This window comes from Carcharodon carcharias, chromosome 3 (assembly GCF_017639515.1).
Source record: "Carcharodon carcharias isolate sCarCar2 chromosome 3, sCarCar2.pri, whole genome shotgun sequence".
Taxonomy (NCBI): domain Eukaryota; kingdom Metazoa; phylum Chordata; class Chondrichthyes; order Lamniformes; family Lamnidae; genus Carcharodon; species Carcharodon carcharias.
This window is the reverse complement of record NC_054469.1, coordinates 63,308,391-63,321,434: the sequence shown is the minus strand read 5'-3', so window position 1 is coordinate 63,321,434 and position 13,044 is coordinate 63,308,391. Positions and strand designations below refer to the sequence as shown.

Here is a 13,044-nt window from a genome sequence, read left to right as displayed (position 1 = left end):
AGGCGGCTCACCACCACCTTCTCAAGAGCAATTGGATGTGGGCAACAAATGGTGGCCTTGCCAGTGACGCCCACGTTCCACATAAGAATAAAAAAATGAACAGATTGCATAGGGTGGCACTATTCTGCTTAGAGAAGAGAAGGTTGAGAGAAGATTTAATAATAGTGTTCAAAATCATAAGACAGAGTCCTGGACAGAGTAAATAGGGGCAAACTGTTCCCATTAGTGAAATGGTCGAGAACCAGAGGACACTGATTTAAGATGAATGGCAAAAAAATCAAAGGCAGCTTGAGGAAAAACCTTTTAAATGCAGTGAATGGTTATGATCTGGAATGCACTGCCTGAGTGTGGTGGATGTAGATTCAATTATAGCACTGAAAGGGCATTGGATAATCTAAAGAGAAAAAAGTGCAGGGGAAAAAAGTAGGGAAAGGGTGGGGGGAGTGGGACTAACTGAGTCACTCTTGCAGAGAGCTGGCTATGTATCTTCACAGTTGCATGCAGCCACAATGCACCTCTCCATTAAGAGCTGCTTTTAATTAATATCAGGGAAGCCCAGTTCCCTGCCCTCATGAACAGACCAGCAGCCTTCAAGCAGCACAGTAAGATGGCTGCACATCTGATGCATACAGTGAGCGCTAATTTCATGTGGATTCTGTGCCACATGAACAGGTATATGCCGTGCACACTTGTTTTCAGATGCAATCAATGTCCTAACCAAAATATGATGATAGAGAACACACAGAAATAAAATCCTTTCTTAATATATATTCAAAGATAAATGACATTGAAAAGTTTTAAAATGTGATCATTAGCACATTAATCAAAATAAACCTGGGTGGTTAAAGTATTTTTCCTTTCATGACTCTTAATCTAATCATCCTGGATTTTGGAACAGAGTGCTTATTTCCTCATCCAGTATTAATGGTCCCATTCTGTACCCATTGTAAAAAGAAATTAAAAGCACAGTAAAAGGTATTTATTGAACTCCAAAGAAACATCTTTTTTAATTGGGTGTGTAATGTTAAATGGGGACTGTGACCCACAATAACTCTCCTCCTCGCATGTTGGAGGAAGCAAACCTGACAAGGGCAGGAAAATGAAAGAGGAAATATTCTAAGAACCCCTGCTGTTTCAAGCTGAAGCAATTTAGGTGTGGAAGAATGTGTTGAACCCATCTGTTACAGTTTTTCTTTTGAATTTAACAATTCTGAAGGGGTGTTTTTGTTGAAGAAGATCTTAAAGGAACTATAAACATTATATGATTTGCATAAGAAGGTAACATTCCTGAACTGTTTGTGTGTTGCAGATTCTACATGTACCTTTGAAGAGGATAGCTGTGGTTGGTTTGAGAACGTGTCTAATGATAACTTTGATTGGATCAGGAGTTCAAGCAGTGCTTTACCTTCAAATATCAAGAATCAGGCCCCTGCTCAAGATCACACCAGCAATACAGCTGAAGGTAGGAATTCATTGTGCGAGATCTTTGCACTTTAGAGCTTTGTTGCTTTGCATCAGATCCACAAAGTATCCTCTCAGACCAACCACTGGGCAATATTTGTCCATTTTCAACTACCTTTCAAATTATTTTTTTCTCTTTCAATTGCTGCTGAACTATAGTGAATCAGATTTTAGATGCTCCTAAATTATTTTCAATTAACAATCAGTGGAAGGGTAAAACCTGAGATTGTTTCACTTGTTTTCTAACCATTTTATTTTACCTGGTTTTGGAAGGCTGATGGCAACTGGCTTCAAAAGTTTTGAGTTTGTCTTAGAGCAAAAATTGGAAACATAAGCATTTTCCAAGCCTTGACAAATGGCTGAAGCAATTTCAGCTGATTTTTTTTTAACTATGTCTGCCATGTTGCTTTTGCGGCGAAGGCAGAGTTTGGCTTCACATGAAGTTCTCAGTGGCCTCCTCTGAGTATCAGTCACAGTTGCAAAACGGCAGCCACCAGCCCACGGCCCCCCCACCCCCACAAACCGGCTGCACGGAGATCAGACAGTTCTGATAAATAATTGCACCATAAACATTAATATCTTTTCACTACAGATGCTAAGTTACCTGTTGCAAATTTCTAGCATTTTTGTTTTTGATTCTAATGTTGAAGTTGGTCAGTCTTACATTGGGCAACTCCAAGCAACACACTTTTAAATGTGAGTAGCACACAACTGGCTTAACCATTCATTCCAGATGTGACTGAACGATATAAAACACTATTATAAAAACAAAAAAACTGCGGATGCTGGAAATCCAAAACAAAAACAAAAACAGAATTACCTGGAAAAACTCAGCAGGTCTGGCAGCATCGGCGGAGAAGAAAAGAGTTGACGTTTCGAGTCCTCATGACCCTTCGACAGAACTTGAGTTCGAGTCCCACTATTATGTATATATATATATATTATATATATATAATATATATATTATATAACACTATTATGCCTTCTTCTCCATGGCCAGAGCTGTTTACAATTCCCCATGATCATCTTGTAATGCAAAGAAGCCCCTCAGCCTATTTTCTCTCCTACCAATCATCTTCTCGAACCCCACTTCAAAGAATAAAAGTACAAAGAAAAGTACAGCACAGGAACAGGCCCTTCGGCCCTCCAAGCCTGCACCGATCATATTGCCAGTCAACTAAAACATTTTGCACTTCCGTGGTCCGTATCCCTTTATTCCCATCCTATTCATGTATTTGTCAAGCTGCCTCTTAAACATCACTATCGTACCTGCTTCCACCACTTCCTCTGGCAGCGAATTCCAGACACTCACTACCCTCTGCGTAAAAAACTTGCCCCGCACATCTCCTTTATAGTTTTCTCCTCTCACCTTAAATCTATGTCCCCTAGTAATTGACTCTTCTACCCTGGGAAAAAGCTTCTGCCTATCTACTCTGTCCATGCCACTCATAATTTTGTCAACTTCTATCAAGTCGCCCCTCAATCTCCGTCGCTCTAGTGAGAACAATCCGAGTTCCTCCAACCTCTCCTCATAGCTAATAACCTCCAGACCAGGCAGTATCCTGGTAAACCTCCCCTGCACCCTCTCCAACGACTTCCCAGCTTTTATACTCAATACTCCTGCATGCCATATGCCTTCCTGACTACCTTATCCACTTGTGTTACCACTTTCAGTGACCTGTGGACCTGTACACCTAGATCCCTCTGCCCGTCAATGCACTTAAAGGGTTCTGCCATTTACTGTATAATTTCTGCCTGTATTAGAACTTCCAGAATGCATTAACTCGCATTTGTCCGGATTAAACTCCATCTGCTATTTCTCCGCCCAAGTCTCCGAACGATCTATATCCCATTGTATCCTTTGACAATCCTCTTCACTATCTGCAGCTCCTCCAACCTTAGTGTCTTCTGTAAACTTACTAATTAGCCCAGTTACAGTTTCCTCCAAATCATTTATGTATACTACAAACAGCAAAGGTCCCAGCACTGATCCCTCCACTAGTCACAGCTCTCCATTCAGAAAAGCACCCTTCCACTGCTACCCTCTGTGTTCTATGACCAAGCCAATTCTGTATCCATCTTGCCAACTCACCTCTGATCCCGTGCGACTTTACCTTCTGTACCAGTCTGCCATGAGGGACCTCATCAAAGGCCTTACTGACATCCATGTATATAACATCCACTGCCCTTCCATTGTCGATCATCTTTGTCACTTCCTCGAAAAACTCGATCAAGTTTGTGAGACACGACCTCACCTTCACAAAACCATGCTGCCTCTCACTAATACGCCCATTTGCTTCCAAATGGTAGTAAATCCTGTCACGAAGAATCTTCTCCAATAATTTCCCTACCACTGACGTAAGGCTTACCGGCCTGTAATTTCCTGGATTATCCCTGCTACACTTCTTAAACAATGGAACAACATTGGCCATTCTCCAGTCCTCTGGGACCTCACCCGTAGCCAATGAGGATACAAAGATTTCTGTCAAGGCCCCAGCAATCTCCACCCTTGCCTCCCTCAGTACTCTGGGGTAGATCCCATCTGGCCCAGGGGACTTATCCACCTTAATATTCTTCAAGACTCCTAACACCTCCTCTTTTTTGATCTCAACATGATCCAGGCTATCTACACACTCTTCCCTAGACAAATCGACCACTAAGTCCTCCTCTTTGGTGAATACTGATGAGAAGTACTCATTTAGTATCTCTCCCATTTCTTCTGGCTCCACACACAGATCCCCACCTCTGTCCCTGAGTGGGCCTACCCTTTCCCCGGCTACCTTCTTGTTCTTACATATGTATAAAAGGCCTTTGGATTTTCCTTAATCCTGGTTGCCAGTGACTTTTCATGACCTCTTTTAGCCCTCCTGACTCCTTGCTTAAGTTTCTTCCTACTTCCTTTGTATTCCCCACAGCTTCATCTGTTCCCAGCCTTCTAGCCCTTACGAATGCTTCCCTTTTCTTTTTGACTAATCTCACAATATCCTTCATTATCCAAGGTTCCTGAAAATTGCCATGCTTATCCTTCATCCTAGCAGGAACATGCTGGTCCTGAATTCTTATCAACTGACGTTTAAAATCCCCCCACATATCAGTTGTTGATCCACCTCCAGTCTAGATTCCTCAGTTCCTGCCTAATATTGTTATAATTAGCCTTCCCCCAATTAAGCACCTTAACCCGAGGACTCCTGTTTTCCTTATCCACCAGTACCTTGAAATTTACTGAATTATGGTCACTTTTCCCGAAATGCTCTCCTACTGAAACTTCGACCACCTGTCCGGGTTCATTCCCTAATACCAGGTCCAGTATTGCCCCTTCCCTAGCTGGACTATCTACATATTGTCTCAGGAAGCCCTCCTGGATGCACCTTACAAATTCTGCATCATCCAAACCCCTAGCACTAAGTGATTCCCAGTCGATATAAGGAAAGTTAAAATCACCCACCACAACAACCCTATTGCTTTTACATCTTTCCAAAATCTGCCTACAAAACTGTTCCTCAATCTCCTGCCGGCAATTGGGAGGCCTGTAGTAAACCCCTAACATTGTGACTGCACCCTTCCTATTCCGGAGCTCTACCCATATTGCCTTCCTGCATGAGCCCAACGAGGTGTCCTCCTGTCGTACAGCTGTGATATTCTCCTTAACCAGCAGTGCAACTCCCCCACCTCTTATACATCCCTCTCTATCCTGCCTGAAACATCTAAATCCTGGAATGTTTATCTGCCAATCCTGTCCATCCTTCAACCAAGTCTCTGTAATAGCAATAACATCATAGTCCCAAGTACTAATCCAAACTCTAAGCTCATCTGCCTTGCCTGTTATACTTCTCGCATTGAAACAAATGCATTTCAGACCTCCAGTCCCACTGTGTTCAGTAATTTCTCCCTGCCTGCCCTTCTTCTTAGTCCTACTGGCCATATTCACTGGTTCCCAGCCATTTATTTCTGCTGAGTCCTGCTGACCTATTGCTCTGGTTCCCACCCCCCTGCCATACTAGTTTAAACCCTCCCGTGTGACACTAGCAAACCTCGCAACCAGGATATTGATGCCCCTCGAGTTTAGATGCAACCCGTCCTTCTTGTACAGGTCCCACCTGTCCCAGAAGAGATCCCACTGATCCAGATATTGGAAACCCTCCTTCCTACACCATCTGTTCAGTCTTGCACCTCTCCAACAATGAGGAGCTCATTGACTTCTTTGTCATTAAGATTGATACCATTCCTTCAGCTGTCACTGACGCATATATTGCTTCTCCTTTTTCACAAAGCTAATCCTTCTTTACCTGTCTGCAGCTGACACAGTTGACACAGTTGACCACACCGTCATCCTTCAAAGGCACAATGCTGTCGAGCTGAGTCGAATAGTTCTGGCTCTGTTCTACTTTTACCAAAGCAGTCATTGCTCAAAAATCTGTTGCAGTAACTTTGCTTTCCACCTCCAGTCAGCTACCTCTAATGTCTGCCAAAGACCTCTCCTTGACCTCCTCCTATTTCTCAAAACATGGTGCCCACCAATGGCATCATTCGAAAGGAAAACACCAGGTTTCCATAAATATGCTTATGGCAGCAAGCTCTACCTCACCACCACCTCTCTCAACCCCTCAAATGCCTTTGTGTTATCTGTTAGATCGTTTGATGTCCAATCTCAATTGGGTCAAAATTTGCTCCAATTAAACATTGTGTCACAGACAGAATGTATGTGTTTCCTTACTTCCCATTATCAGTATATTTTGTATGTAGGAGTTATCTCTTTTCTTACCCTGGAGTGCATGTTCTAATTAAATAATTCAGCAGCAAGCTTTTGTGAGTTTAAAAAAGAATATTATTGTTGAACTTACCCCGAATTAAAATGCGGCACCTCATACATTCGTTCTCACGTGCATTCTCACCCACACAAAGATTAGATACACATGAAGGAAATGTTCTTTCACAGATTATAATTATTTCAGTCTCTGGTTTATGTTCTCTGGATTGTCACGTGCCAGCCTGGTGTCTTGAATGAAGTTGATGCTTTAAAGTTGAAGTGAGGGTCTTGTAAGGTGAAGGATTCACAGCAGATTGTGAGGTTTCCTGTCATCGACTAGCTAGGTTCTTGGTTCTCTGTTAAACTTTAACTGGAACAGGTTACGTACTAAGCCTGATGTCTCACAGCCTATTTCAAGTCTGAATCATAGACGGGCTGAACTGATGATTTTGATGGCTCTGGTGTTCTAACAGTAACCAGCTTCGAGCTGTTCCTTTAAACAGTCCAAGAAACACATAGCTGTCTTACCATGTGACGTTTCACAAGTTCAAAGCCTGGTCAAAATAAGGGGGTAGTGTTCATGTTAATTCCACAATCTGTGTTGTGGTTTAAAGTTTTTGAGATTGACCCAGTCTAGTTTCAATGGGGAAAGCCATTTTAATTCAATGGAAGGTTCATTCACTTGCCCATCTGCCACAAATGGAGTTTCAACCTTTCCTTTTCCCCGCATGAAGTAAGGAGGTAGGCAGCCTAGAAATTCTATAGTCCTTTTGTGTTGGATTAATCTTAATCAAAGAGATGTGTGGATTCCCCAGATGGCTGTGAACGTCAATATTTAATTAAGTTTTTCCTTGAGACCGAGTACTGTCTAGTTCAAGTGCCACACCTTTTATGCTTTCATGGTATGTGGACATCCCTAGCAAGAACAGCATTTGTTGCCCATCCCTAACTGTCCTTGCACTAAGTGGCTTACTAGGTCACTACAGTTAAGAGTTAACCATATTGCTGTGGATCTAGAGCCACATGTGGGCCAAACCAAGTATGATGGCAGATTTCCTTCCCTAAAGGGCATTAGTGAACCAGGTGGGTTTTTACAACAATCGATGATGGTAACCATTATTGAAACTAGTTTTCAATTCCAGATTTATTGCTTAAATTAAAATTCCTCAATAGTGAGGTTTGAATCCACATCCCCCGAGCATTAGCCTGGTGCTCTGGACTACTAGCCTAATGCATTACCACTACACCAACATTTCCCCAAATGATTTGCAGCAAGCATTTTAATAGCCTGTTTGTGTCCAGTTTAGTGTTTACAGCAAGTTCATAATATCACTTTTCTGTATAGGGCATGACAAGTGAGAAGACCTAAAGTAGATGCAAGAACAGTTAGATATGGGGGAATAGGTGCACAAATTGTTGGAAATGGCAGGGCAGTTTGAGAACATGGTTAAAAAGATATATAAGATCCTGAACCTGAAAATATAGGCACAGAGTAAAAAAACAAGGACGTTATGATGCATCTTCATAAAACGTTGTTTCAACCTCAGTTGGAGCATTGTGTCCAATCCTGGGCACTGCCCCTTTAGGAAGGATGTGAAGGCTTTAGAGAGGATGCAGGAGAGATTATTAGAATTGTTCCAAGGACCAGGGACTTCAGCTACATGGATAGATCTGAGGAGCTGGGTTAGTTTTCCTTAGAGACAAAAAGGTGCAGCAGAGATTTGATAGAGATGTTCAAAATCATGAGTGGTTGAGTTACAACAGACAGAAAAAATTCTTCTCATAGGCGCAAAAGTTGAGCACCGAGGAACGTTGATTTAAAGCAATTGGCATGAGGAAAAACTATTTTACACAGTAAGTAATTAAAAAATTTACAGACAGCGAAATAACTGATTGTGACATGCACATGAGATTGCAGTGCAAGCTGAAATATCATAAATAAACTTAAAACAATGTAATTTTTTATGATAATGGAAAAGATTGAAATTCCGCAGCTATAAAACTAACTTTTCAGAAACAGTGAGGCTGTTCATAAGTAACCTTTAAAAACCTCATACAACAAGGTGTAACTTTTTTGAGGGTTTTTACAGCAAGACTAATAGTGTAAAAGGGAAAGTTTTCATCAGTTCACTAATTTCGACTTGATTGCAGTGTGGGGATACTTCAATAGTATGGTAGAACATAAGTTTGCTGACAACAACTCCTAGACTTTGGTGAACTCATGAGGCAGAATTTTTCATTCCATGGGTGGACGCGTGCCCGACCCAATTGAGTGTAAAATAGCACACGATGGCATCGGGTAGGTGTCCTAATGTCATCACGCACTCATGCGATATTTCATTCGGTGGGCGTGCGTGAGAGTCAGCAGCATGCCCCCTGACAATTAAGGCCTATAAGAAGCCAGTTGATGCCGATTTTTCACTGCCCGTCCAATGTTACGGTTGGCGGGTGGGCTAGTCGGCCAAGTGGCCTTTGGATTTTTGAGGAAACCTCATCCAAGGGCAGGCTGAGGTTCCCGATATTAATTTAAAAAAATAAAAATGTTTGGGCAGAATTTTTATTATCTATACGCTGAGGGGAGTGATTCTTATGTGTGGACATTCTTTTCGAGATTTCATGCTGTTTATTTTTGTATTTAAAATTCTTCAGCTCCCTGGGGCAGGTCTCTGCCTTCAGAGAGCTTTAATTGAGCGCTGCCCCGCGCCCACAATTACATCAGCGCTCGCCCTCCTCCTGCCCCCCACCCCAGCAGCACTGAGCTTCTCAGCGTGCCCTTCACGCTGCCTGGCCATTAATTGGTCAGCCCGTGTGAAATCGTGGCTAGGGGCCGATAGTGGTTGGCAGTCTGTTCCCCAGCCGCTCCTGACCCCGCCAATCGCGCCTGCTGACCTAAAACTCCTGCCCTTAGGTTGAGCATAGCCTCTTTGCTTTTGTAATCCGTGCCTCTTTTTAGAAGCCAAAGATCCCATATGTTTTTTTTTGACAGCCTTCTCAGCTTGTTCTTTGTTCTGCCACCTTCAAAGAGTTATGTAGGTACACCCACGGATCCCTCTCTCCTCCTGCACTCCCTTTAAAATTATCCAAATATCTCCTTCTTTGGATCATTTAAAAAAAATTGATTGCACTCCTATGGATGCTTTACTATGTTAAAGGCACTATATAAATGCAAATTGTGTGGCATTGCATAGTGATTTAAATTATCTTTTCAAGTGCACTTTTGGAATTATCTGCCTTTTATTTCAGGACACTTCATGTTTATTCTGAACGACAAGAGCAACTTTTTTCAGACCGCAGAACTGGCCAGTCCCCGATTCAACCAGTCAGGCACAGGATGTACCATGTCTTTTTGGTAGGAAATAATTTCAAATTCATGAGGATTTGACAGAATGTGGAGGTGATTTTTTTGAAGTATCAGATCTCTCTACTGCACTTAAGATAATTTTGGAAGTTGCAACTCGTGTTAAAGCCCTTCACAATTTGAGTTTATTTTATATATATCATTAACAGATATTAGGAATGGAAAACTTTAAGGATAAATTTTTCCCTTACGCACTCCCAGCTTCACTTGAGAAATGTATCCTTTTCTTCGCTGGAACAAAATTTAAGTTAAAATTACATGATAATTAGTATAATTTTTAAAGCTATTTCCATCAAATCAGCTTTTTACTGACTTAAATCATGAAGGCATCCTTTAGCCAATACTGGGCGGTTATTTTTTGACCATTTTTAATGTCTGAACCAATTATCTGCCATTTTATATCTGCAACAGGTATTACAATTATGGGCAGGCTGTAGGGGCAGCAAAGATGTATCTGGACGTCGATGGTGTGCAGACTCGTACTGTGGTGTGGTGGACTTACAATACTCAGTACAATCAGTGGTTGCAAGGTTCTGTGCAGCTCGGGCGTCTAACGCGACCCTTCTATCTTACGTTGGTGAAAGTCAGCCTGAGCATCTATGATGGTGTGGCAGCAATGGACGATATCATGTTTGTCAACTGCTCCCTCCCACCAGCTGTAGACAACTGTGAAGGCACAAACTGGTTTTGGTGTGAAGAAACCAGAGCTTGCATTGACCAGTTACGAGTGTGTGACCTTGTAGATGACTGTGGTGATGGTTCTGATGAAGACAACTGTGGTAAGTGGAACTTGAGAATTCTGGTAAAGGCTAATGTTGCCCATCCAAGAAGTTTGTGTTTAAATTGAAAAGAGCATTTGTATAAATTATTTTACACATACATCAATGTCCAGGTGTATTGTTCCTTAGCTTAATTGCTATTTGCCAATCATTATAATTAACATTGGCTAAAATGCAACTTGCCCGAAGTTCTGTACATCAGGCAGGCATGTGGCTAATGGCTTGGGAATTAGGTCAGGACTCAGATGTGATATGTTGGGTGCTGGACTTTTTCAATTTCTGCAGGGCCTTGTTTAGGGCAGAGCCTTCATCCTCTTTCCAGTAAACCCTTCCACCCTCGCCACCACCCCACCCTCAGCCCCAAGCCCCCCAAAAAAAGAAAAAACCCATGTCACGGTGAGGAAAGAGGGCTCCCAGGCCAGGAGTTTACATAGCCCAGCCTGGTGACGTGGGTATGAAGATATGTCTGCAATGGAAGTGGGGCCATCTGGAGGTCCAAACCTTGACCTGGATCCCCAAAGATTACGGCTGTCAAAATTCATAATTAACCATTGTCCCCCACCTTTTCCCCCACACCGCCCAACCACCACTCCCCCACAAGGGGGCTGATAGGCCCCAACCACAAGCTTCTGACGTTGGAGCTGCTGGAGTCCTCTGAAGCATAGAGGATCTGCCTCAATATGTTCCCCTATGCTATGGCGCTTAAGCTACATCCCTAGGATCTTGATAGCCTGGGCGCCCACTAGATATTTTTAAATTGGGGAACCTCCCTTTAACCACACATACTCTGATGGGGGCAAAGGAAATGAAAATCCAAGGAGATATATAATGGCTGACTGAACCGATATCATCTGTTTTCCACCATCACTTCAAATCAACGTTACACATTTATCTACAGAAGGATGGGTTGACATTTGTCCTTTGAAATTTTCTCAGTAAATTGAAGAAGTTGCATGAAGTTCATGGTAGAGTACATTGCACATAATTTGGAATTTTAGATTCACTCGGCTTTCTGGTGAGCTAATGTCGCAGATGGTTCTAGCCACAACCTCTTCTCCTGGTTCACATTAGGAAACAATTTTCAAATATAAGTGTCTGTGCATGATTACACATTTACGTAATCAATCCCTTTTTTTCCTGTCTTTGACAGCTCATGATCTGCTTTGTAATTTTGAAAATGGGCTGTGTAACTGGCAGCAAGCTAAAGAAGATGATTTTAACTGGACAAGAAATAAGGGACAAACTTCAACAGTCAATACAGGGCCATCCAAAGACCACACACTGGGGACAGCAGAAGGCTACTACCTTTACATTGAAGCATCTGACCAACAATTTGGAAGTACAGCTGTTCTCCTCAGCCCAGTCTTGGATGCCACTGTTAATCATATCAACAAGACCTGCATCTTTCGCTTCAATTATCACATGTTTGGAGAACAGATTTTTAGGCTGGCAATTCGCAAAAGGACATTCCGCAATATGAAGGGTGAGGAACTTTGGGCAAAATATGGTGACCATGGTGACATTTGGATAAGAGAGACTCTATTTATCAATAGTTCTCAACCATTCCAGGTAAGCATAGTTAAATAATACAGAATCATCTGGAATTCTTTCCCTAAACTTCCTTGTCTTGCTTCCTTTAAGATGCTCCTCTTTGACCAAGAGTTCAGCCATCTGTCCTAATACCTTATGTAGTTTGGTGTCAAATTTTGTTCTATGATGCTCCTGTGAAGTGCTTTTGGACATTTTCCTATATTAAAGGTGCTATTTGAATACTATAAGTAGCAGAATAACAAGAGCAGTGGATCACTTTTAATCAAATTTTGGTATATAGGTCGATAGATAGATAATTAGTTTATTGAAAATTCATCATGGCGGCAGGTATCAAATGTGATGGCGATACAAATGAAACAAGTAATAACAATTCACAACATGGACCATCATTAAAATTGAAATAAAGCATAAATTAAAAGGATTGCACAATTATGAATGTTTACAGTAGGTTGTAAAATGCAAGCCTCCTTAAGCCACAGAATATAAGTGGAAGATCCACTGCACTCTGACTTTTGTATTAAAGTCCATCGATCATAGGTTGTCAGATTGACTTCCTTAAGTTCTTGATAATGTACATCTTATTTATGAGTTTTATAAAATAGGAGATTGGGCCGTCTCGCAGTCTGTTTGTTTGTGGTTGTTTGTAGCTGGAACGTATATATTTCATGCAATACTCTTAAAAAGGCTTTTGAATTGTACCATTACCTCAGTGTAAAAGCATACCTCAAAAATTTATTTAAAATTTTTATTAAAATAAATAAAAACTTCTTGGCTGCATGTGGTGCCACGAGCATATGTTTATTTTTGCTTTTTTTAATTGGTTTCGATGTATGATATCAGAGGTGGACTATTTCAGAGCTGTCCCTATCCTGTCCTATGACATTTGTTAGTTCCAACACCAATACCTTGCCAATTGACCAATTTGAGGAAAATTGCAGCTGGGTGACTGTTCTTCAAACAGTGTGGGCTTTTGACCCATAGTTGACCATGATGCCATGATTTCCAAAGTGGAGAAAATCCTGCCTTTTGCTTCATAGTAGCATCATCAGACAAAAATAGACATTGAGTCAGAGAAGGCAACAGTAGGACAGATAATTAAAAGCTTGGTCAAAGAAGTGGGTTTTAGGAGGCATTTTAAAGGAGGAGAG

The 13,044-nt window shown here is 41.7% G+C and overlaps 1 protein-coding gene across 1 annotated transcript in view; it reads left to right on the top strand.

Moving 5' to 3' along the window:
* The first annotated feature begins 607 nt into the window (after window positions 1–607).
* Window positions 608–13,044, top strand: part of malrd1 (MAM and LDL receptor class A domain containing 1) — a 290,471-nt gene continuing 278,034 nt past the window's right edge. The window contains exons 1-5 of the mRNA XM_041183945.1: window positions 608–631; window positions 1,279–1,462; window positions 9,452–9,557; window positions 9,978–10,345; window positions 11,496–11,914. Coding sequence (XP_041039879.1) covers window positions 608–631; window positions 1,279–1,462; window positions 9,452–9,557; window positions 9,978–10,345; window positions 11,496–11,914 — 1,101 coding nt within the window. The remainder of the gene's footprint in view (window positions 632–1,278; window positions 1,463–9,451; window positions 9,558–9,977; window positions 10,346–11,495; window positions 11,915–13,044) is intronic.